Source organism: Salmo trutta, chromosome 9, assembly GCF_901001165.1.
Source record: "Salmo trutta chromosome 9, fSalTru1.1, whole genome shotgun sequence".
NCBI classification, from domain to species: Eukaryota; Metazoa; Chordata; class Actinopteri; order Salmoniformes; family Salmonidae; genus Salmo; species Salmo trutta.
Window position 1 is genome coordinate 46100862 of NC_042965.1, and position 24312 is coordinate 46125173.

Genomic DNA, 24312 nt, shown 5'->3' on the forward strand with positions numbered 1-24312 from the left:
GGGTATGTGTTTGGTGTAGGGTAGTGGATGCTGTAGGGTAGTGGATGCTGTAGGGTAGTGGATGGTGTAGGGTAGGTATTTGGTGTAGAGTAGGTATTTGGTGTAGGGTAGTGGATGCTGTAGGGTAGGTGTTTGGTGTAGGGTAGTGGATGGTGTAGGGTAGTGGATGGTGTAGGGTAGGTGTTTGGTGTAGGGTATGTATTTGGTGTAGGGTATGTATTTGGTGTAGGGTAGTGGATGGTGTAGGGTAGTGGATGGTGTAGGGTAGGTAGTGGATGGTGTAGGGTAGTGGATGGTGTAGGGTAGGTAGTGGATGGTGTAGGGTAGGTGTTTGGTGTAGGGTAGGTGTTTGGTGTAGGGTAGGTGTTTGGTGTAGGGTAGTGGATGGTATAGGGTATGTGTTTGGTGTAGGGTAGGTGTTTGGTGTAGGGTAGTGGATGGTATAGGGTATGTGTTTGGTGTAGGGTAGTGGATGGTGTAGGGTAGGTGTTTGGTGTAGGGTAGTGGATGGTATAGGGTATGTGTTTGGTGTAGGGTAGTGGATGGTATAGGGTATGTGTTTGGTGTAGGGTAGTGGATGGTGTAGGGTATGTATTTGGTGTAGGGTAGTGGATGGTGTAGGGTATGTATTTGGTGTAGGGTAGTGGATGCTGTAGGGTAGTGGATGGTGTAGGGTATGTATTTGGTGTAGGGTAGTGGATGCTGTAGGGTAGTGGATGGTGTAGGGTAGGTGTTTGGTGTAGGGTAGGTGTTTGGTGTAGGGTAGGTGTTTGGTGTAGGGTAGTGGATGGTATAGGGTATGTGTTTGGTGTAGGGTAGGTGTTTGGTGTAGGGTAGTGGATGGTGTAGGGTATGTATTTGGTGTAGGGTAGTGGATGCTGTAGGGTAGTGGATGCTGTAGGGTAGTGGATGCTTACACAACTGGGTTTCTTTAGAAAATGTAAACCCCATTTCCTTTTCAACTCAATGGGGTCTGGGAGAAGATGAGAGTCAACTAAAGTAACGTGTACCGACATCGTTTCAGGAAGTCCTCCTAACGATTGTCTCCTGATGACATATTACAATTGAAAGCTATTTGCCATTTTCCAAGACGGAGACGTTTAGGATCACAGTTTTGTCTGTGTCTGTCTGTCTGTCTGTCTGTCTATGTGTCTGTCTGTGTGTCTCTGTCTGTCTGTCTCTGTCTGTCTGTGTGTCTCTGTCTGTCTGTGTGTCTGTTTTTTTGTCTGTCTCTGAGGGAGGACTAGTATTGTTTGTAACAAGTGACAAAGGGAAATGGAAATGTTTCCTCTGGAACACTTCGATAATGTCAAATATGTTGACCTGTATCCTGGTGGGTTAGGGTTGGGGTCAGATATGTTGACTTGTATCCTGGTGGGTTGGGGTCAGATATGTTGACCTGTATCCTGGTGGGTTGGGGTCAGATATGTTGACCTGTATCCTGGTGGGTTAGGGTCAGCTATGTTGACCTGTATACTGGTGGGTTAGGGTTGGGGTCAGATATGTTGACCTGTATCCTGGTGGGTTAGGGTTGGGGTCAGATATGTTGGCCTGTATCCTGGTGGGTTGGGGTCAGATATGTTGACCTGTATCCTGGTGGGTTGGGGTCAGATATGTTGACCTGTATCCTGGTGGGTTGGGGTCAGATATGTTGGCCTGTATCCAGGTGGGTTAGGGTTGGGGTCAGATATGTTGACCTGTATCCTGGTGGGTTAGGGTTGGGGTCAGATATGTTGGCCTGTATCCTGGTGGGTTGGGGTCAGATATGTTGACCTGTATCCTGGTGGGTTGGGGTCAGATATGTTGGCCTGTATCCTGGTGGGTTGGGGTCAGATATGTTGGCCTGTATCCTGGTGGGTTGGGGTCAGATATGTTGACCTGTATACTGGTGGGTTGGGGTCAGATATGTTGACCTGTATCCTGGTGGGTTGGGGTCAGATATGTTGACCTGTATCCTGGTAGGTTGGGGTCAGCTATGTTGACCTGTATCCTGGTGGGTTAGGGTTGGGGTCAGATATGTTGACCTGTATCCTGGTGGGTTGGGGTTGGGGTCAGATATGTTGACCTGTATCCTGGTGGGTTGGGGTCAGATATGTTGACCTGTATCCTGGTGGGTTAGGGTTGGGGTCAGATATGTTGACCTGTATCCTGGTGGGTTGGGGTTGGGGTCAGATATGTTGACCTGTATCCTGGTGGGTTGGGGTCAGATATGTTGACCTGTATCCTGGTGGGTTGGGGTCAGATATGTTGACCTGTATCCTGGTGGGTGTTCAGGGAAGTCAGTACACACCTCAACTCTGAGATGCTTTGTGAACACATCTACTGGGTGTTCAGGGAAGTCAGTACGCACCTGAACTCTGAGATGCTTTGTGAACACACCTACTGGGTATTCAGGGAAGTCAGTACGCACCTCAATGACTCCCTCATCATGGAGTTGATGTTTTGATTATTTCCTGACGGATGTGCTGTAACGGCTAGTCATTGTAGTGAAAAATTGGTTTCGGGAATGTACTACTGATTGATTATCAAGTATATTTTACAATGGAGTTTGAAATAGGCCAATAACTGTTCAGAAGGGAACACTTTGGGACTGAGTGGTTGTATTTATTATACTACACACTACGCACTACACACTACGCATGGAGCTTAACATTGGTGTATGACAAAAACAGTTTAGAGTTGGGAGGAAAACCTTGAAAGCCCCTGTATGTGATGTTGTTGCAATGAGTGGGATTGGATTGGATGACGCGTCTCCCATTTAACTACGGCAGTTTAAAAGGTTCCAATCAGTATCATGTCAATTTAATCACCCAGTATTGGCCCTGGTTTAACCGCATGGCTGCCAATAAACTGGGTGGATGTATTTACCTTCTGCAAGGCCTGCAGTGACTGGCCTCTGTGTTCCGCCCATCACCAGCCTTGACTGGCCTCTGATTGGCAATGCTTGCCAGACTCATTTTTCAAATTATGAGTTTTCCAACTGATGCCATATACCGTGTCATTAACATGTCCCTAGAACATTTAACTCCCAAACGGCCGCCGAAATTACATGTTTAGACTGGGAATGAGGATGATTTTCAATGTCTGAAACAAGCTTCGAAAAACAAAACCTTTAAAGATCATTCCAAAGGAGGAAGATTAATTAAAACTGAGATTGAAATTAAATTATTCAAATTAACATTTCCATTTCATTATTTCTCTTCCAAACACCTAGCTGACGTGACGTAGTTATTATAGTATCACATGACGCTCCAACACCTAGCTGACGTGACGTAGTTATTATAGTATCACATGACGCTCCAACACCTAGCTGACGTGACGTAGTTATTATAGTATCACATGACGCTCCAACACCTAGCTGACGTGACATAGTTATTATAGTATCACATGACGCTCCAACACCTAGCTGACATGACGTAGTTATTATAGTATCACATGACGCTCCAACACCTAGCTGACATGACGTAGTTATTATAGTATCACATGACGCTCCAACACCTAGCTGACGACGCTCCAACACCTAGCTGACGACGCTCCAACACCTAGCTGACATGACGTAGTTATTATAGTATCACATGACGCTCCAACACCTAGCTGACATGACGTAGTTATTATAGCATCACATGACGCTCCAACACCTAGCTGACGTGACGTAGTTATTATAGCATCACATGACGCTCCAACACCTAGCTGGCAGGCCGTAGTTATTATAGTATCACATGACGCTCCAACACCTAGCTGACATGACGTAGTTATTATAGCATCACATGACGCTCCAACACCTAGCTGACGTGACGTAGTTATTATAGCATCACATGACGCTCCAACACCTAGCTGACGTGACGTAGTTATTATAGTATCACATGACGCTCTATTTAAATGCCTTATATTTTTGTGTCAACAAAGGCATGGATTTTATAATTGATTGCGTTCACGGCTGATAATTGAAAAAAAGAGTCAAGTGGAGGTTTTCATTTCAGAATAGTTTTCCATGCTTTTCAGTTTCACCAAACTGTTGCTTAGAAACTAGCTACAAGCGTTATTCATTGAGGACATGATTTAAATTAGAGCAGACCCCCCCCAAATAAAAATGAAATAAAACAAATAAAATCTATCTACACCATATTGCCAATGAGACGGTCCTACTGTCCAGAAAGAGGAGAACATAAGGGTCCATGTGAACCAGGAGTAATAACGACAGGTTAGTGACATCTAACCCTAATAATGCATCTGATATCACCCATAATGCATTCATATCAGATGTCTTCTTAATTATGTACTAAATACGTGAGTCTGTATATTTTATCTCAGATTTCTATTATTATACTAAAATACATAAATATAACTAATTTACACATATCACTTTGATGATTCTATAGTTTCCCAAAATATACAGTCGAAGTCGGAGGTTTACATACACATAGGTTGGAGTCATTAAAACTCGTTTTTCAACCACTACACAAATTTCTTGTTAACAAACTATAGTTTTGGCAAGTCGGTTAGGACATCTACTTTATGCATGACATTTTCCCCAAAATTGTTTACAGACAGATTATTTCACTTATAATTCACTGTATCACAATTCCAGTGGATCAGAAGTTTACATACACTAAGTTGACTGTGCCTTTAAACAGCTTGAAAAATTCCAGAAAATTATGTCATGGCTTTAGAAGCTTCTGATAGGGTAATTGACATAATTTGAGTCAATTGGAGGTGTAACTGTGGATGTATTTCAAGGCCCACCTTCAAACTCAGTGCCTCTTTGCTTGACATCATGGGAAAATCAAAAGAAATCAGCCAAGACCTCAGAAAAAATATTGTAGACCTCCACAAGTCTGGTTCATCCTTGGGAGCAATTTCCAAACGCCTGAAGGTACCACATTCATCTGTACAAACTATAGTACGCAAGTATAAACACCATGGGAACACGCAGCCATCATACCGCTCAGGAAGGAGACGCGTTCTGTCTCCTAGAGATGAATGTGCGAAAAGTGCAAACCAATCCCAGAACAACAGCAAAGGACCTTGTGAAGATCCTGGAGGAAACAGTTCCAAAAGTATCTATATCCACAGTAAAACGAGTCCTATATCGACATAACCTGAAAGGCCGCTGAGCAAGGAAGAAGCCACTGCTCCAAAACCGCCATAAAAAAGCCAGACTAAGGTTTGCAACGGCACATGGGGACAAATATCGTACTTTTTGGAGAAATGTCCTCTGGTCTGATGAAACAAAAATAGAACTGTTTGGCCATAATGACCATCCATTATGTTTGGACGAAAAAGGGGGAGTCTTGCAAGCCGAAGAACACCATCCCAACCGTGAAGCACGGGGGTGGCAGCATCATGTTGTGGGGGTGCTTTGCTGCAGGAGAGACTGGTGCACTTCACAAAATAGATGGCTTTATGAGGTTGGAAAATTATGTGGATATATTGAAGCAACATCTCAAGACATCAGTCAGGAAGTTAAAGCTTGGTCGCAAATGGGTCTTCCAAATGGACAATGACCCAAAGTCTACTTCCAAATTTGTGGCAAAATGGCTTAATGACAACAAAGTCAAGGTATTGGAGTGGTCATCACAAAGTCCTGACCTCAATTCTATAGAAAATTTGTGGGCAGAACTGAAAAAGCGTGTGCGAGCAAGGAGGCCTACAAACCTGACTCAGTTACACCAGCTCTGTCAGGAGGAATGGGCCAAAATTCACCCAACTTATTGTGGGAAGCTTGTGGAAGGCTACCCGAAACGTTTTACCCAAGTTAAACAATTTAAAGGCAATGCTACCAAATATTAATTGAGTGTATGTAAACTTCTGACCCACTGGGAATGTGATGAAAGAAATAAAAGCTGAAATAAATCATTCTCTCTACTATTATTCTGACATTTCATATTCTTAAAATAAAGTGGTGATCCTAACTGACCTAAGACAGGGCATTTTTACTAGGATTAAATGTTAGGAATTGTGAAAAACGGAGTTTAAATGTATTTGGCTAAGGTGTATTTAAACTTCCAACTTCAACTGTATATATATAGTGAAATGACAGGTCTCAGAGATGCAGAGGAGAAATAGATGTTAATTTTCATCTCAGAAGAAACCAGTCTGTTTTTTGTAGTTGTGTCAGAATCATCATATACTGCAATATACAGTATACTACTGTGGGAAGGGCATATTACAGAAATACCATATTTAATCTAAAAAAATTATCTCTTGAAAACTCTTACTTTAGAAAATAAGCAAAGTAGATAGAAGGTTTTTACCAGAGAATTTTACTTCGCAAAGTGTAATACTTTATAAGTTACTTGATTGTTTGATTGAGAATCAAATCACTGCAGCGATACCAAAATGGTGTAATCCGGAGTTCAAAGACTCAAATCTCCTGAAGTAGAGTTGGGTTGGTCCCTTTAGTGTGGACCATTCCATAGACCAGGGCTTTCCCTCCCCCAGGTGTTTGCTCCAACCCCAGTTGAATTAGAATCCAGTGTGCTAGATTAGGATTGAAGTGAAAATGGTAGCTCTCCAGGAAGAGGGTTGGAGAGCACTGCCATAGACTGTTTTATCTGCTACCGTACACCAAGTGGTACCGATACACCAAGTCTGAAACCACCGGGACCCTGAACAGCTTCTACCCCCAAGCTGTTAGAATGCTAAACAAGACCGTTATCTCTGATCTGACCTGTTTATCAACCCCTGTTATCTCTGATCTGACCTGTTATCTCTGATCTGACCTGTTATCTCTGATCTGACCTGTTTATCAACCCCTGTTATCTCTGATCTGACCTGTTTATCAACCCCTGTTATCTCTGATCTGACCTGTTATCTCTGATCTGACCTGTTATCTCTGATCTGACCTGTTATCTCTGATCTGACCTGTTATCTCTGATCTGACCTGTTTATCTCTGATCTGACCTGTTTATCAACCCCTGTTATCTCTGATCTGACCTGTTATCTCTGATCTGACCTGTTATCTCTGATCTGACCTGTTTATCAACCCCTGTTATCTCTGATCTGACCTGTTATCTCTGATCTGACCTGTTATCTCTGATCTGACCTGTTATGTCTGATCTGACCTGTTATCTCTGATCTGACCTGTTTATCTCTGATCTGACCTGTTTATCAACCCCTGTTATCTCTGATCTGACCTGTTATCTCTGATCTGACCTGTTATCTCTGATCTGACCTGTTTATCAACCCCTGTTATCTCTGATCTGACCTGTTATCTCTGATCTGACCTGTTATCTCTGATCTGACCTGTACCAATGAAGTTCAAAGGCTTATTGATCCCTGTTTTCTCTGCTGTTACTGTAACCCTGTATGGAGTGCAAATGCTTTTTTTTACATGGTCAAAACGGCTTGCACTGTTTGTTATAAAAACAGGTGAAAACATAATATTATACTATTAATGTATTCTGTACTGGCCCTCTTAAGGGGAGAAGACACACCTACAGATGTATTTCAACAGAGATGAAAGTGGTGCTGCTGTGTGATTGGAACTTTCCTGAGTTTATGAAAGTCAAAAAAATTTAAAAAGAGAAAATTTAAAAACACATATAAATGACAGTATGTCTTTCTTTAAATAGCATGACTCCTCTGACAGGCGTGTAGCGTATGTAGAGTCTTAAAAACATTCCCATGGTGCTTCCTTCTGCGCTACGCTGCTTCCCTGGAACGGGAACGTCGGGAGCAACGGATGGTAACCGTGGTGATGCTCTACGCTGCTGAGAAGTTAGATCTGATAGAATCCTCTCGTAACTGACGATGCTTCCCAATGTCACATTCCTCCCTCGCCGTGCGTCTCTCAATAGTTATCCTGTAGTTCTTCCTGTTAGGAACAAGACAAAAGGCTTTGAGAAGGGTTTGAATCGTCCGTCTTCTCCTTTAGGCCAGGTCAGTAATTGTGCACAGATTCTTGTTCACAGTGAAATGGGGCCTCCTGCTATAGTTTCCTACTAGATCAGCCCTGTAGTAGGAAACCAACATCCACTCTTACTAGATCAGCCCTGTAGTAGGAAACCAACATCCACTCTGACAAGATCAGCCCTGTAGTAGGAAACCAACATCCACTCTTACTAGATCAGCCCTGTAGTAGGAAACCAACATCCACTCTTACTAGATCAGCCCTGTAGTAGGAAACCAACATCCACTCGTACCAACTGAGCCACACAGACAGTACTGAACATGATATGTGCTGTTTTACCTGATGAAGTAGAAGGCGATGAGGAGTGCTGTCCCCAGCAGGGATCCCACTATGATCCCAGTAAGAGCAGATACTCCTAGACCACCTGCTTGGAGAAGAAGAGGGAGGCTATTAGTTAGGTTAACGGGACCTCTGCTGCACACCTGTGGTACACTATATCCACCTGGGTTACTACAGTACTACAGTATATCCACATGGGTTACTACAGTACTACACTATATCCACCTGGGTTACTACAGTACTACAGTATATCCACCTGGGTTACTACAGTACTACAGTATATCCACCTGGGTTACTACAGTACTACAGTATATCCACCTGGGTTACTACAGTATATCCACCTGGGTTACTACAGTACTACAGTATATCCACCTGGGTTACTACAGTACTACAGTATATCCACCTGGGTTACTACAGTACTACAGTATATCCACCTGGGTTACTACAGTATATCCACCTGGGTTACTACAGTATATCCACCTGGGTTACTACAGTACTACAGTATATCCACCTGGGTTACTACAGTATATCCACCTGGGTTACTACAGTACTACAGTATATCCACCTGGGTTACTACAGTATATCCACCTGGGTTACTACAGTACTACACTATATCCACCTGGGTTACTACAGTACTACAGTATATCCACCTGGGTTACTACAGTACTACAGTATATCCACCTGGGTTACTACAGTATATCCACCTGGGTTACTACAGTACTACAGTATATCCACCTGGGTTACTACAGTACATCCACCTGGGTTACTACAGTATATCCACCTGGGTTACTACAGTATATCCACCTGGGTTACTACAGTACTACAGTATATCCACCTGGGTTACTACAGTACTACAGTATATCCACCTGGGTTACTACAGTACTACAGTATATCCACCTGGGTTACTACAGTATATCCACCTGGGTTACTACAGTACTACAGTATATCCACCTGGGTTACTACAGTACTACAGTATATCCACCTGGGTTACTACAGTATATCCACCTGGGTTACTACAGTACTACAGTATATCCACCTGGGTTACTACAGTATATCCACCTGGGTTAATAAAGTACTACAGTATATCCACCTGGGTTACTACAGTATATCCACCTGGGTTACTACAGTACTACAGTATATCCACCTCGGTTACTACAGTACTACAGTATATACACCTGGGTTACTACAGTATGTCCACCTGGGTTACTACAGTACTACAGTATATCCACCTGGGTTACTACAGTACTACAGTATATCCACCTGGGTTACTACAGTACTACAGTATATCCACCTGGGTTACTACAGTATATCCACCTGGGTTACTACAGTACTACAGTATATCCACCTGGGTTACTACAGTATATCCACCTGGGTTACTACAGTACTACAGTATATCCACCTGGGTTACTACAGTATATCCACCTGGGTTACTACAGTACTACACTATATCCACCTGGGTTACTACAGTACTACAGTATATCCACCTGGGTTACTACAGTACTACAGTATATCCACCTGGGTTACTACAGTATATCCACCTGGGTTACTACAGTACTACAGTATATCCACCTGGGTTACTACAGTACATCCACCTGGGTTACTACAGTATATCCACCTGGGTTACTACAGTATATCCACCTGGGTTACTACAGTACTACAGTATATCCACCTGGGTTACTACAGTACTACAGTATATCCACCTGGGTTACTACAGTATATCCACCTGGGTTACTACAGTACTACAGTATATCCACCTGGGTTACTACAGTACTACAGTATATCCACCTGGGTTACTACAGTATATCCACCTGGGTTACTACAGTACTACAGTATATCCACCTGGGTTACTACAGTATATCCACCTGGGTTAATAAAGTACTACAGTATATCCACCTGGGTTACTACAGTATATCCACCTGGGTTACTACAGTACTACAGTATATCCACCTCGGTTACTACAGTACTACAGTATATACACCTGGGTTACTACAGTATGTCCACCTGGGTTACTACAGTACTACAGTATATCCACCTGGGTTACTACAGTACTACAGTATATCCACCTGGGTTACTACAGTACTACAGTATATCCACCTGGGTTACTACAGTATATCCACCTGGGTTACTACAGTACTACAGTATATCCACCTGGGTTACTACAGTATATCCACCTGGGTTACTACAGTACTACAGTATATCCACCTGGGTTACTACAGTACTACAGTATATCCACCTGGGTTACTACAGTATATCCACCTGGGTTACTACAGTACTACAGTATATCCACCTGGGTTACTACAGTATATCCACCTGGGTTAATAAAGTACTACAGTATATCCAGCTGGGTTACTACAGTATATCCACCTGGGTTACTACAGTACTACAGTATATCCACCTCGGTTACTACAGTACTACAGTATATACACCTGGGTTACTACAGTATGTCCACCTGGGTTACTACAGTACTACAGTATATCCACCTGGGTTACTACAGTACTACAGTATATCCACCTGGGTTACTACAGTACTACAGTATATCCACCTGGGTTACTACAGTATATCCACCTGGGTTACTACAGTACTACAGTATATCCACCTGGGTTACTACAGTATATCCACCTGGGTTAATACAGTACTACAGTATATCCACCTGGGTTACTACAGTATATCCACCTGGGTTACTACAGTACTACAGTATATCCACCTGGGTTACTACAGTACTACAGTATATCCACCTGGGTTACTACAGTACTACAGTATATCCACCTGGGTTACTACAGTACTACAGTATATCCACCTGGGTTACTACAGTATATCCACCTGGGTTACTACAGTACTACAGTATATCCACCTGGGTTACTACAGTACTACAGTATATCCACCTGGGTTACTACAGTATATCCACCTGGGTTACTACAGTACTACAGTATATCCACCTGGGTTACTACAGTACATCCACCTGGGTTACTACAGTATATCCACCTGGGTTACTACAGTACATCCACCTTTTTAATTGTTTTATTTCACCTTTATTTAACCAGGTAGGCTAGTTGAGAACAAGTTCTCATTTACAATTGCGACCTGGCCAAGATAAAGCAAAGCAGTGTGACACAAACAACAACACAGAGTTACACATGGGATAAATAAGCTTACCGTCAATAACACAATACAAAAAAGAAAGTCTATATACAGTGTGTGCAAATGGCATAGTAGCGAAATAATTAGAATTTAGCAGATTAACACTGGATTGATAGATGAGCAGATGGTGATGTGCAAGTAGTGATACTGCTGTGCAAAAGAGCAGAAAAGTAAATAAAAACAATATGGGGATGAGGTAGGTAGATTGGGTGGGAAATTTACAGATGGACTATGTACAGCTGCAGCGATCGGTTAGCTGCTCAGATAGCTGATGTTTAAAGTTAGTGAGGGAAATATAAGTCTCCAGCTTCAGCGATTTTTGCAATTCATTCCGGTCACTGGCAGCAGAGAACTGGAAGGAAAGGCGGCCAAAGGAGGTGTTGGCTTTGGGGATGACCAGTGAGATATAGCTGCTGGAGCGCATGCACCTGGATTACTACAGTATATTTTTCACATTTGTGTTTTTTTAACCAGAAATGATTGCTTATGGGTACCTTCATGTGTGTGTAAAACATTTCTGTTCATAGATTTTAGGTGTGTTTTAAAATCAGATGATATATATATATCCGTTGTTTAGATGGAATGGAATATTGGTATCCTGTATAGTTGACTGTGTCTCACCTAGTTATCTTAAGATGAATACATTAACTGTAAGTCACTCTTTTACATTTGACTGTGTAATTCCTGGCAGCACTATTTATCTATCTGGGAGTGAGGTGGATATATAGATGGATATATACAGAATATTGTATGAATGCATTTATTTTAACACAATTACTGACGCCATTTGTCAATGGCGGTACCTGTCAAAGATATTAGAGGTAGGTATAATAATGATTTTTAAGTGGTTTAGATCATCCATATCTGTTTACATGTGATTGATATCCAGACACAATGCGTGCCCGCCTATCTCCAGAGCTGGTCGGGAAGACCTGATCGCAATCAGAATGCGGACAAGATCAAAACAAAGGGTGCATTTAAGTGACAGGTATAAACAGGGTTCGATCGCCAGAGACAGAGAGAGGAGTTGGTGTGTGGTGGAGACAGATATATAGAACAGATATATTACAGATCATTAGAGATAATTTACATGATTTGTCTGGCAGGTCTGCGTGGGAGACCCTGTGTAGTCCTCTTAGGGTGAAGTGGTCAGGATTGAACCCCGGGAGCATCTGGAAACTCTCCTTCACACCATAGTAGTTACACACCGTCTGAGAACACACACACACACCATAGTAGTTACACACCGTCTGAGAACACACACACACACACCATAGTAGTTACACACCGTCTGAGAACACACACACACACACCATAGTAGTTACACACCGTCTGAGAACACACACACCATAGTAGTTACACACCGTCTGAGAACACACACACACACACCATAGTAGTTACACACCGTCTGAGAACACACACACACACACATCATAGTAGTTACACACCGTCTGAGAACACACACACACACCATGGTAGTTACACACCAATAACAAACACAGGGGAAACAACTGCTGTCAATCTCAAATAGGGCCCACAGATTGAGAAGTTGAACTAGAAAAGGTCAACTAGGAGGAGAAGGGGGCATTTGATAAGCCAGATAGCATTCTATGGAAGCTGTACAGTTCTTTACGAACATCGTTTAGAAGGGGGCATTTGAACAGCCGATTGGCATTCTATACGATTTATACAGTCCATTGAGAAAGATTTGTGCCATCTAAAAAAAAAACATGTGATCACTAGTGATGCTAGAGGTTACAGGATTAGGTTGGATGTTATCTGCGGTAGACGGTTTTCTTCTTACATCATAGGTGTAGATTAGGAGCGCTGATACAGGGTCAGTTTGGCTTTTTACATTATTATGAATAAGATCACATGGACAGAGGGGACCTGATCCTAGAACAGTACTCCTACTGAGACTCTGTATGATCTGATCCTAGAACAGTACTCCTACTGAGACTCTGTATGATCTGATCATAGAACAGTACTCCTACTGAGACTCTTTATGACCTGATCCTAGAACAGTACTCCTACTGAGACTCTGTATGACCTGATCCTAGAACAGTACTCCTACCTACTGAGACTCTTTATGATCTGATCCTAGAACAGTACTCCTACTGAGACTCTGTATGACCTGATCCTAGAACAGTACTCCTACTGAGACTCTTCATGACCTGATCCTAGAACAGTACTCCTACTGAGACTCTTTATGATCTGATCCTAGAACAGTACTCCTACTGAGACTCTTTATGATCTGATCCTAGATTAACACTCCTACTGAGACTCTTTATGACCTGATCCTAGAACAGCAATCCTACTCTGAGATGCTTAATGAATAAGGGCCCTGATATAGGAGGGTTGGTGTTAGGTTTTGTTCTTACCTCATAGGTGCCTGCCTCGGTATTGGTCATGCTCATCACAGAGAAGTCTCCGTATCTGTCCCCGTTGAAGTCCATAGACACCTGGCCTGCGATGCCTGCCCAGCAACCAGAGGACGAGCGGCATGCAAAGAATGGCAGAATTAATTAGCAAGAGCCCAACATTCCAAGAAAAACAGAGAGCAGAGAGCACAGTGGAGAAATTCCAGCACTGGCCAATATAACAGGAAATCCCATCTCTCCTCCCGCCGTTTGTGTTGGCAGGCCCTCCAAGAATTGTAATTTCATCCCTACGGCTGTGTTCCCAAAATTGTTGGCATTTTTAAAATATTATTTATTTTAACAAGAAAATATGACCCTGTTCTTGACGATTCCTGCTGAACAAAACATTGTTACTTCACGTTGAGAGCTGGCAATGCGTTGGCTTTTTAACCAGTTTGGCGAGGGGACATCCGTTCTGTAACTGGACTCTAATCATTGCAGATGAAGGGTTTTGTTCTCCGTGTTGACTCTGCCTCAATCCCTTTAAAACTTTAACTGGAGTTATCTGGAGGAGATATTCTGCAACTGGATTGGTCTGTCACCATACTGTTTGTTGGATGTACAGAGGATGTATGGTGAATGGACAGGGGTCTGTAGTGGTGAATGGACAGGGGTCTGTAGTGGTGAATGGACAGGGGTCCGTAGTGGTGAATGGACAGGGGTCCGTAGTGGTGAATGGACAGGGGTCCGTAGTGGTGAATGGACAGGTGTCCGTAGTGGTGAATGGACAGGGGTCTGTAGTGGACAGGGGTCTGTAGTGGTGAATGGACAGGGGTTCATAGTGGTGAATGGACAGGGGTCTGTAGTGGTGAATGGACAGGGGTCCGTAGTGGTGAATGGACAGGTGTCCGTAGTGGTGAATGGACAGGGGTCTGTAGTGGTGAATGGACAGGGGTCCGTAGTGGACAGGGGTCTGTAGTGGTGAATGGACAGGGGTTCATAGTGGTGAATGGACAGGGGTCTGTAGTGGACAGGGGTCTGTAGTGGTGAATGGACAGGGGTTCATAGTGGTGAATGGACAGGGGTCTGTAGTGGTGAATGGACAGGGGTCCGTAGTGGACAGGGGTCTGTAGTGGTGAATGGACAGGGGTCTGTAGTGGTGAATGGACAGGGGTCCGTAGTGGACAGGGGTCTGTAGTGGTGAATGGACAGGGGTCTGTAGTGGTGAATGGACAGGGGTCCGTAGTGGACAGGGGTCTGTAGTGGTGAATGGACAGGGGTCTGTAGTGGTGAATGGACAGGGGTCCGTAGTGGACAGGGGTCTGTAGTGGTGAATGGACAGGGGTCTGTAGTGGTGAATGGACAGGGGTCCGTAGTGGTGAATGGACAGGGGTCTGTAGTGGTGAATGGACAGGGGTCTGTAGTGGTGAATGGACAGGGTTCTGTAGCAGCAGCACATATTTAGTCTTTAGCGATAACCCTACGGCTGTAAGCCTACATATACATCTACTTTAACTGCTTCCTGTCTTCCCAGTAGTCTACTTGGTGTATGAACTGCTTCCTGTCTTCCCAGGAGTCTACTTGGTGAATGAACTGCTTCCTGTCTTCCCAGTAGTCTACTTGGTGTGTGAACTGCTTCCTGTCTTCCCAGTAGTCTACTTGGTGTGTGAACTGCTTACTGTCTTCCCAGTAGTCTACTTGGTGTGTGAACTGCTTCCTGTCTTCCCAGCAGCCTAATTGGTGTGTGAACTGCTGACTGCTCATAACTTGCAGATAGTTGTTGACACATCAACCAGGATCAAAGGGCAGGGCAATTTGTGATTTGTTTCACTCTCATAGTCAATTAGCAATTAGTACAGGGAGGTGTGCTCTCCACCTATGCTAGGCAATTAGCAATTAATACATGGAGGTCCTTACGAGCTTACAGAACAGGTCTGCGGGCAGCTGAGCAATAATGGAGGAAAACTAAACTTCTGGAGGACCTATCATCCTTTCACTCCCTCCTCTCTACCTTCTCTTCCTCTGTATCCGCTGCTAAAGCCACTTTCTACCACTCTAAATTTCAAGCTTCTGCCTCTAACCCTAGGAAACTCTTTTCCACCTTCTCCTCCCTCCTTAATCCTCCTCCCCCTCCTTCCTCCCTCTCTGCGGATGACTTTGTCAACCACGACATCCGCTACTCATTCACTCAGCCTATTGAGTCCACTGGTCTCCCTCACACAGAACTACCCTATGCCTTGACCTCTTTCTTCGCTCCCTCTCAGGCTCTGCACACTCTTGGATTGCATCCTACCATGTGACGTGGAGAGGATCTGTGTCTGCACCACATACTCTCAGTACTGGTGTCCCCCAGGGCTCGGTTCTAGGCCCTGTCATCTTTCTCTATAAACTAAGTCACTCTGCTCCGTCATATCCTCACATGGTCTCTCCTATCACTGCTATGAGGATGACACTTAACTAATTTTCTCCTTCCCCCCTTCTGACACCCAGGTGGCGACAAGCATCTCTGCGTACCTGGCAGATATCACAACTTGGATGTCGGCCCACCACCTCAAGCTCAACCTCGACAAGACGGAGCTGCTCTTCCTCCCGCTCAAAGACCTCGCCATCATGGTTGACAATTCCACAGTGTCGTCGTCACCCCCCCCCCCCCCCCAGAGTGCAAAGAACCTTGGCATGACGCTGGACAACATCAAAGCAGTGACCCGCTCCTGCAGGTTCATGCTCTACAACATCTGTAGAGTACGACTCTACCTCACACAGGAAGTGGAGCAGGTCCTAATACAGGCACTAGTCATCTCCCGTCTGGACTACTGCAACTCGCTGTTTGTTGGGTTCCCCGCTATGCTGAAACCCTAGAGAACTCTGTTGTACCACCTCAGGTCTCCCGGCACTCCCCTACCTTCTAGCTCTGACTCTACTGATAGCTATGTTATGAACTCCCCTACCTTCTAGCTCTGACTCTACTGATAGCTATGTTATGCACTCCCCTACCTTCTAGCTCTGACTCTACTGATAGCTATGTTATGAACTCCCCTACCTTCTAGCTCTGACTCTACTGATAGCTATGTTATGCACTCCCCTACCTTCTAGCTCTGACTCTACTGATAGCTATGTTATTGAGGATAAATGTATTTTCTATGCTTGTGATGTGTGGTTGTCCAACCTAGCTACCTTAAGATGAATTAAGATGTAAGTCTCTCTGGATAAGAGCGTCTTCTAAATGACTAACATGTAAATATAAATTCTGCTGTAAGCCCTTCATACTGCTGTAAGCCCTACATACTGCTGTAAGCCCTACATACTGCTGTAAGCCCTTCATACTGCTGTAAGCCCTTCATACTGCTGTAAGCCCTTCATACTGCTGTAAGCCCTTCATACTGCTGTAAGCCCTTCATACTTCTGTAAGCCTTTCATACTGCTGTAAGTGCACTGTATGTGGTGTATTTTAACATCCTCTGCAAGCTAAACTGGGGGAAGCCCTTCTGGTTAACAGCTCAGGACAAAGCTGCACTGCACTGCGCTAGCTGTGTTGCACGCCAAAGCCTTTTGTAATTGATAGTGATATCAATAATGCAATAAATTTTCTTTCTACAGTCATTAAAAATGAGTGGAGAATGCCAGCGGCTCAACTCGGGTTGACAACATTGGCCTAATTAAGGGTGATGAATGGTCCAGCTGGGAACCAGGACAACTTAAGGAGACGTTCAGACAGAATCTACGCTGAGCTCCAGTCTTAGATCTAAAATTCAGATCACATTCCAACAGTCTTACAGTCTTTGGAAAACGTTCCACACCTCAGTAAAAAACATCCTCCGAGGACATATGATGAGACAGCGAGAGGAGAGAGAGGATATATTAAGGGATGTAATGAGAGAGAGAGATCACAAAGAATTTGAAAACAACTCAAACATTGATAAACTCCCATATCTGTTACCGCAGTGAGCAATCACAGCAGCAAGATTTGTGGCTCGTTGCCATGACAAAAGGGCAACCAGTGGGGGCACAAACAACATTGTAAATACAACCTACATGTATCTGTTTATTTACTTTCCCTTTCATACTTCACCTATTTGCACATTGTTACAACACCGTTTATAGCCAATAATATAACACTTGAAATGTCTATATTATTTAAAACGTTTGTGAGTGTAATGTTTAATGATCAATAATATAACATTTATAATGGTTGTCAGTGTAATGTTCACTAATGTTTCCCTTGTTTATTTCCCTTTTAGTACTTCACCTATTTGCACATTAGTCGAGGTCATTTGTATATGTAGGTAGGGGTAAAGTGACGATGCATAGATAATAAACAGAGTAGCAGCAGTATAAAAACAAATGGAGGGGGGGTCAATGTAAATAGTAGAGTACATTGTACATAGTCAATAATATAACATTTATAATGGTTGTCAGTGTAATGTTCACTAATGTTTCCCTTGTTTATTTCCCTTTGTTTACTGACTATTCCATTTGCTTTGGCAACGTAAACACATGTTTCCCCTGTCAATAAATACACATAGAGAGGGAGGAGAAAGAGAGAGAGAGAGAGGAGAGGGGGAGAAAGAGAGAGATAGAGGGGGGGAGAGGGGGAGAGAGAATGGGAGGGAGAGAGAGAGAGAAAAAGAGGGAGAGAGAGAGAGAGAGAGAATGGGGAGAGAGAGAGAAAGAGAGAGAATGAGAGAGAGTGAGAGAGAGAAAGAGGGAGAGAGAGAGAGAGAGAGAGAGAGAATGGGAGAGAGAGAGAGAATGGGAGAGAGAGAGAGAGAGAGAATGGGAGAGAGGGAGAGAATGGGAGGGAGAGAGAAAGAGAGAGAGAGAGAATGGGAGAGAGGGAGAGAGCTGTACTTTTATTTATTTTTATTTCTCTTTGTTTATTATCTATTTCACTTGCTTTGGCAATGTAAAAATATGTTTCCCATGCCAAAGAAGCCTTTAAATGGAACTGAATTGAGAAAGAGAGAGAGGATGAATGCAGACTGCTAAGGCTCTGGAGGGAGGCCAATATAATAAGGATGGGGAAGAGATAAGGCAGAGGTTTAATACGGACCAGAGGGGAAGAGATAAGGCAGAGGTTTAATAAGGACCAGAGGGCAAGAGAGGTTTAATACGGACCAGAGGGGAAGAGATAAGGCAGAGGTTTAATAAGGACCAGAGGGGAAGAGATAAGGCAGAGGTTTAATAAGGACCAGAGGGCAAGAGAGGTTTAATACGGACCAGAGGGGAAGAGATAAGGCAGAGGTTTAATAAGGACCAGAGGGGAAGAGAGGTTTAATAAGGACCAGAGGGGAAGAGATAAGGCAGAGGTTTAATAAGGACCAGAGGGGAAGAGAGGTTTAATAAGGACCAGAGGGGAAGAGATAAGGCAGAGGTTTAATAAGGACCAGAGGGGAAGAGATAAGGCAGAAGTTTAATACGGACCAGAGGGGAAGAGAGGTTTAGTAAGGACCAGAGGGGAAGAGAGGTTTAGTAAGGACCAGAGGGGAAGAGATAAGGCAGAAGTTTAATACGGACCAGAGGGGAAGAGATAAGAGATAAGGCAGAGGTTTAATAAGGACCAGAGGGGAAGAGATAAGAGATAAGGCAGAGGTTTAATAAGGACCAGAGGGGAAGAGATAAGGCAGAGGTTTAATAAGGACCAGAGGGTTTTGTTTTTTTACCTTCAAATGTTCTGTTCCACATGCGGTAGGTGATCTCTGCTCCGTCCTTCTTGGTGAGGCCGTTCCTGATGGCTTCGTGCAGCGCCAGGGCGTACAGCAGCAATGCATCATGGAACCCTTCCATAAACATGTTGATCTGGAGGAAAACAACAGTAAAACATTGATTCATCACCTGGTCTCCTCCTGTCGTACTGTATCACAGAGTCTTGATCAACTTTCAGACCCGCTTTTAACAACAGAGCCTTGCAGTTAGTCAATGGGCGTCTGGCCTTGAAAACCTTTAAAATGATGAACGAGGACAACAACAAAAAATACCACATTCAAATTCTTTTAGATGCTTCCCTCTTTGCTCAGCCTGTGAAGGCCTCTGGCAACAAACTAATTTGCCAATTTCTATAGTCATATGACACCCCTGGTACTCGAGGCCTTCAAAAGAAGTGGAGACAATAACCACAAGCAATAATCAAAACAAATGAAGAAATGGTTAATTGACCACAATATCAACATTTTGAAATGGCCCTCCTCAGTCTCTGGACTAAAACCTGGGATTTGAATTGAAGAGAATAGTCCATAAGCACAGACAAATGATACCAAGGATCTGGAAAGATTCTGTATTGAGGAATGGTCTAAGATCCGTCCCAATGTGTTCTACAAACTCATAAAACATTCCAGAGAAAGGCTCAGTGCTGTTATCCTCGCAAGGGGAGGGTTCTAGAGTATTGACAACAGGTGAGGGTTCTAGAGTATTGACAACAAGTGAGGGTTCTAGAGTATTGACAACAGGTGAGGGTTCTAGAGTATTGACAACAGGGGAGGGTTCTAGAGTATTGACAACAGCGGAAGGTTATAGAGTATTGACAACAGGGGAAGGTTCTAGAGTATTAACAACAGCGGAGGGTTCTAGAGTATTGACAACAGGGGAGGGTTCTAGAGTATTGACAACAGCGGAAGGTTCTTGAGTATTGACAACAGCAGAGGGTTCTAGAGTATTGACAACAGCGGAAGGTTCTAGAGTATTGACAACAGCGGAGGGTTCTAGAGTATTGACAACAGGGGAAGGTTCTAGAGTATTAACAACAGCGGAGGGTGTCAGGTTGGATGAGGAGCGTCGCTGTACAGCTATTTTCAGGTCTCTCCAGAGCTGGGTGAATGGAATATGAATTAATGACAGTCATCCAGTATGCTGTAATAGAAATAAGTCCGTGCTCCTCATCTTAAACGGCACCGACCGCCACTGAAACCTAGGCTACTACAGTTTGCTTCAGAATGGATCAGGTCAGCATTTTGTTTCTGCAAAAAAATATTCTGTAAAAGTTCTTAGCTCGATATTTGTGTATTTTTGGGAAAACGAGCAATTCCCTTACCTTAATTGAAACGATTTGACCATATATTTGGAGGGAGGAAAGTAGGTTTACTTGTGTTGACAGCATTGAGAAAGCAAACGGTCTCTAAAATATGAAACCACAGGCCTCAGTATGCAGTATCAGCCTCTCTTCCTCCCCCGCCAGGAATGGGCCGCAGCGCGAGTAAAAACATAAATAAATGAATAGATTGTTTTAAAGAAGTTGGTTGTTAGCTATATCAGCCTGTTCCCTGCCGCCGCGGGGCTGCTAATAGGCTGCTGAGGGTGAATGGTAATACACAGCCATCACCTCGGCTGGTACATGTACTGAGTTCCCCCTGAGCAGCAGTCCTCTGCAGCGCACAGATTACTTCCTGTTTAGGTTGGGCACTGGATGGATAGATAGAGAAGACATGGAATGGAACAATGATCCCAATCAGAACATGATCAACTATTAGTGACAGTCTAACAGTATCCACAGCTCTTAGGGTATATCAGTTATTAGTGACAGTCTAACAGTATCCACAGCTCTTAGGGTATATCAGTTATTAGTGACAGTCTAACAGTATCCACAGCTCTTAGGGTATCACCTATTAGTGACAGTCTAACAGTATCCACAGCTCTTAGGGTATCAGTTATTAGTGACAGTCTAACAGTATCCACAGCTCTTAGGGTATCAGTTATTAGTGACAGTCTAACAGTATCCACAGCTCTTAGGGTATATCAGTTATTAGTGACAGTCTAACAGTATCCACAGCTCTTAGGGTATATCACCTATTAGTGACAGTCTAACAGTATCCACAGCTCTTAGGGTATCAGTTATTAGTGACAGTCTAACAATATCCACAGCTCTTAGGGTATCACCTATTAGTGACAGTCTAACAGTATCCACAGCTCTTAGGGTATCACCTATTAGTGACAGTCTAACAGCATCCACAGCTCTTAGGGTATCAGTTATTAGTGACAGTCTAACAGTATCCACAGCTCTTAGGGGATATCAGCTATTAGTGACAGTCTAACAGTATCCACAGCTCTAAGGGTATCAGTTATTGGTGACAGTCTAACAGTATCCACAGCTCTCAGGGTATATCACCTATTAGTGACAGTCTAACAGTATCCACAGCTCTTAGGGTATCAGTTATTAGTGACAGTCTAACAGTATCCACAGCTCTTAGGGTATATCAGCTATTAGTGACAGTCTAACAGTATCCACAGCTCTTAGGGTATATCACCTATTAGTGACAGTCTAACAGTATCCACAGCTCTTAGGGTATCACCTGTTAGTGACAGTCTAACAGTATCCACAGCTCTTAGGGTATCAGTTATTAGTGACAGTCTAACAGTATCCACAGCTCTTAGGGTATCAGTTATTAGTGACAGTCTAACAGGATCCACAGCTCTTAGGGTATATCAGTTATTAGTGACAGTCTAACAGTATCCACAGCTCTTAGGGTATCAGTTATTAGTGACAGTCTAACAGTATCCACAGCTCTTAGGGTATCAGTTATTAGTGACAGTCTAACAGTATCCACAGCTCTTAGGGTATCAGTTATTAGTGACAGTCTAACAGTATCCACAGCTCTTAGGGTATATCAGCTATTAGTGACAGTCTATCAGTATCCACAGCTCTTAGGGTATCAGTTATTAGTGACAGTCTAACAGTATCCACAGCTCTTAGGGTATCAGTTATTAGTGACAGTCTAACAGTATCCACAGCTCTTAGGGTATCACCTATTAGTGACAGTCTAACAGTATCCACAGCTCTTAGGGTATCAGTTATTAGTGACAGTCTAACAGTATCCACAACTCTTAGGGTATCAGTTATTAGTGACAGTCTAACAGTATCCACAGCTCTTAGGGTATCAGCTATTAGTGACAGTCTAACAGTATCCACAGCTCTTAGGGTATCAGTTATTAGTGACAGTCTAACAGTATCCACAACTCTTAGGGTATCAGTTATTAGTGACAGTCTAACAGTATCCACAGCTCTTAGGGTATCAGCTATTAGTGACAGTCTAACAGTATCCACAGCTCTTAGGGTATATCAGCTATTAGTGACAGTCTAACAGTATCCACAGCTCTTAGGGTATCAGTTATTAGTGACAGTCTAACAGTATCCACAGCTCTTAGGGTATCAGTTATTAGTGACAGTCTAACAGTATCCACAGCTCTTAGGGTATCAGTTATTAGTGACAGTCTAACAGTATCCACAGCTCTTAGGGTATCACCTATTAGTGACAGTCTAACAGTATCCACAGCTCTTAGGGTATCAGTTATTAGTGACAGTCTAACAGTATCCACAGCTCTTAGGGTATCAGTTATTAGTGACAGTCTAACAGTATCCACAGCTCTTAGGGTATCAGTTATTAGTGACAGTCTAACAGTATCCACAGCTCTTAGGGTATCAGTTATTAGTGACAGTCTAACAGTATCCACAGCTCTTAGGGTATCAGTTATTAGTGACAGTCTAACAGTATCCACAGCTCTTAGGGTATATCAGCTATTAGTGACAGTCTAACAGTATCCACAGCTCTTAGGGTATCAGTTATTAGTGACAGTCTAACAGTATCCACAGCTCTTAGGGTATCAGTTATTAGTGACAGTCTAACAGTATCCACAGCTCTTAGGGTATCACCACAGGCAGCATGCAGATAACTGGCTAGTCGGCCCGGAAGGATGAAGATCAGTGTACAGAACGTTCCTCCCGAGAAGAGATCAATTCAGTGATGGTTGATTAATTCATTTTGAATGAGGAAAGCGACGACAGGTAGAGTAAGTAGGTGTTGTAATTATGCAGCTCATCCGGCCAACGGAAATCAGTCAGACGGAGAACGTTCAGACCCAAATTGCGTTGAGTTAGTAGTTGATCATTTGATCAATTGGTTCTTGTAAGGACGTTAAGACACCTACTGTGGCTACAGTAAATGTGTGCTGTTTTGTTTAGAGCCTGAGTGGAACCAACGGGTCACTGTTTTGTTTAGAGACTGAGTGGAACCAACGGGTCACTGTTTTGTTTAGAGACTGAGTGGAAACAACGGGTCACTGTTTTGTTTAGAGACTGAGTGGAACCAACGGGTCACTGTTTTGTTTAGAGACTGAGTGGAAACAACGGGTCACTGTTTTGTTTAGAGACTGAGTGGAACCAACGGGTCACTGTTTTGTTTAGAGACTGAGTGGAACCAACGGGTCACTGTTTTGTTTAGAGACTGAGTGGAAACCACGGGTCACTGTTTTGTTTAGAGACTGAGTAGAAACCACGGGTCACTGTTTTGTTTAGAGACTGAGTGGAAACCACGGGTCACTGTTTTGTTTAGAGACTGAGTAGAAACCACGGGTCACTGTTTTGTTTAGAAAAGTGATCACTATGTAAGAAAATGAAAAGGTGAGCTGAACGTTGGTAACTCCATGAATCATACATTCTATACCACATGGAGTATGGCGGTGCCCCATTAGAACAGGTCTTTGCTAGGATCACGCTGGGATATCACGAGTACTCAATGACTCACTGTGTCTAAGTGGAAAGGGAAAACATTTCAACATTTCTGTTGGTTTCATGGTTTCTTGTGAAAACAAATACGGGCCAAATTGTTTGTTTAGCAAGAGACTGTGTGTGGACTAACT

The 24312-nt window shown here is 43.4% G+C and overlaps 1 protein-coding gene and 1 long non-coding RNA gene across 7 annotated transcripts in view; both read right to left on the reverse strand.

Annotated features, from left to right (window-relative positions):
- Positions 1-1217: 1217 nt before the first annotated feature.
- LOC115200653 (uncharacterized) lies at positions 1218-4471 on the reverse strand. 3 transcript variants are annotated; one of them, XR_003879571.1, is made up of 2 exons: positions 3735-4471; positions 1218-3498 (listed from the first exon to the last, which is right to left on the reverse strand). It is a non-coding gene; the product is annotated as an uncharacterized LOC115200653 (long non-coding RNA). The 3 variants fall into 3 exon arrangements; XR_003879570.1 differs by having other exon boundaries at positions 3687-4471; XR_003879569.1 differs by having other exon boundaries at positions 3543-4471.
- A 1771-nt stretch (positions 4472-6242) lies between these two features.
- Positions 6243-24312, reverse strand: part of LOC115200656 (atrial natriuretic peptide receptor 3) — an 89682-nt gene continuing 71612 nt past the window's right edge. Inside the window, exons 4-11 of one of the 4 annotated variants that reach the window (XM_029763860.1) lie at positions 19350-19485; positions 13711-13805; positions 12420-12540; positions 8192-8276; positions 7137-7816; positions 6975-7045; positions 6827-6883; positions 6243-6774 (exon numbers count right to left, since the gene is read on the reverse strand). In XM_029763860.1, coding sequence (XP_029619720.1) covers positions 7705-7816; positions 8192-8276; positions 12420-12540; positions 13711-13805; positions 19350-19485 — 549 coding nt within the window. In that variant the 3' untranslated portion in view covers positions 6243-6774; positions 6827-6883; positions 6975-7045; positions 7137-7704. The other 3 variants (XM_029763861.1, XM_029763859.1, XM_029763858.1) reach the window with 3 other exon arrangements.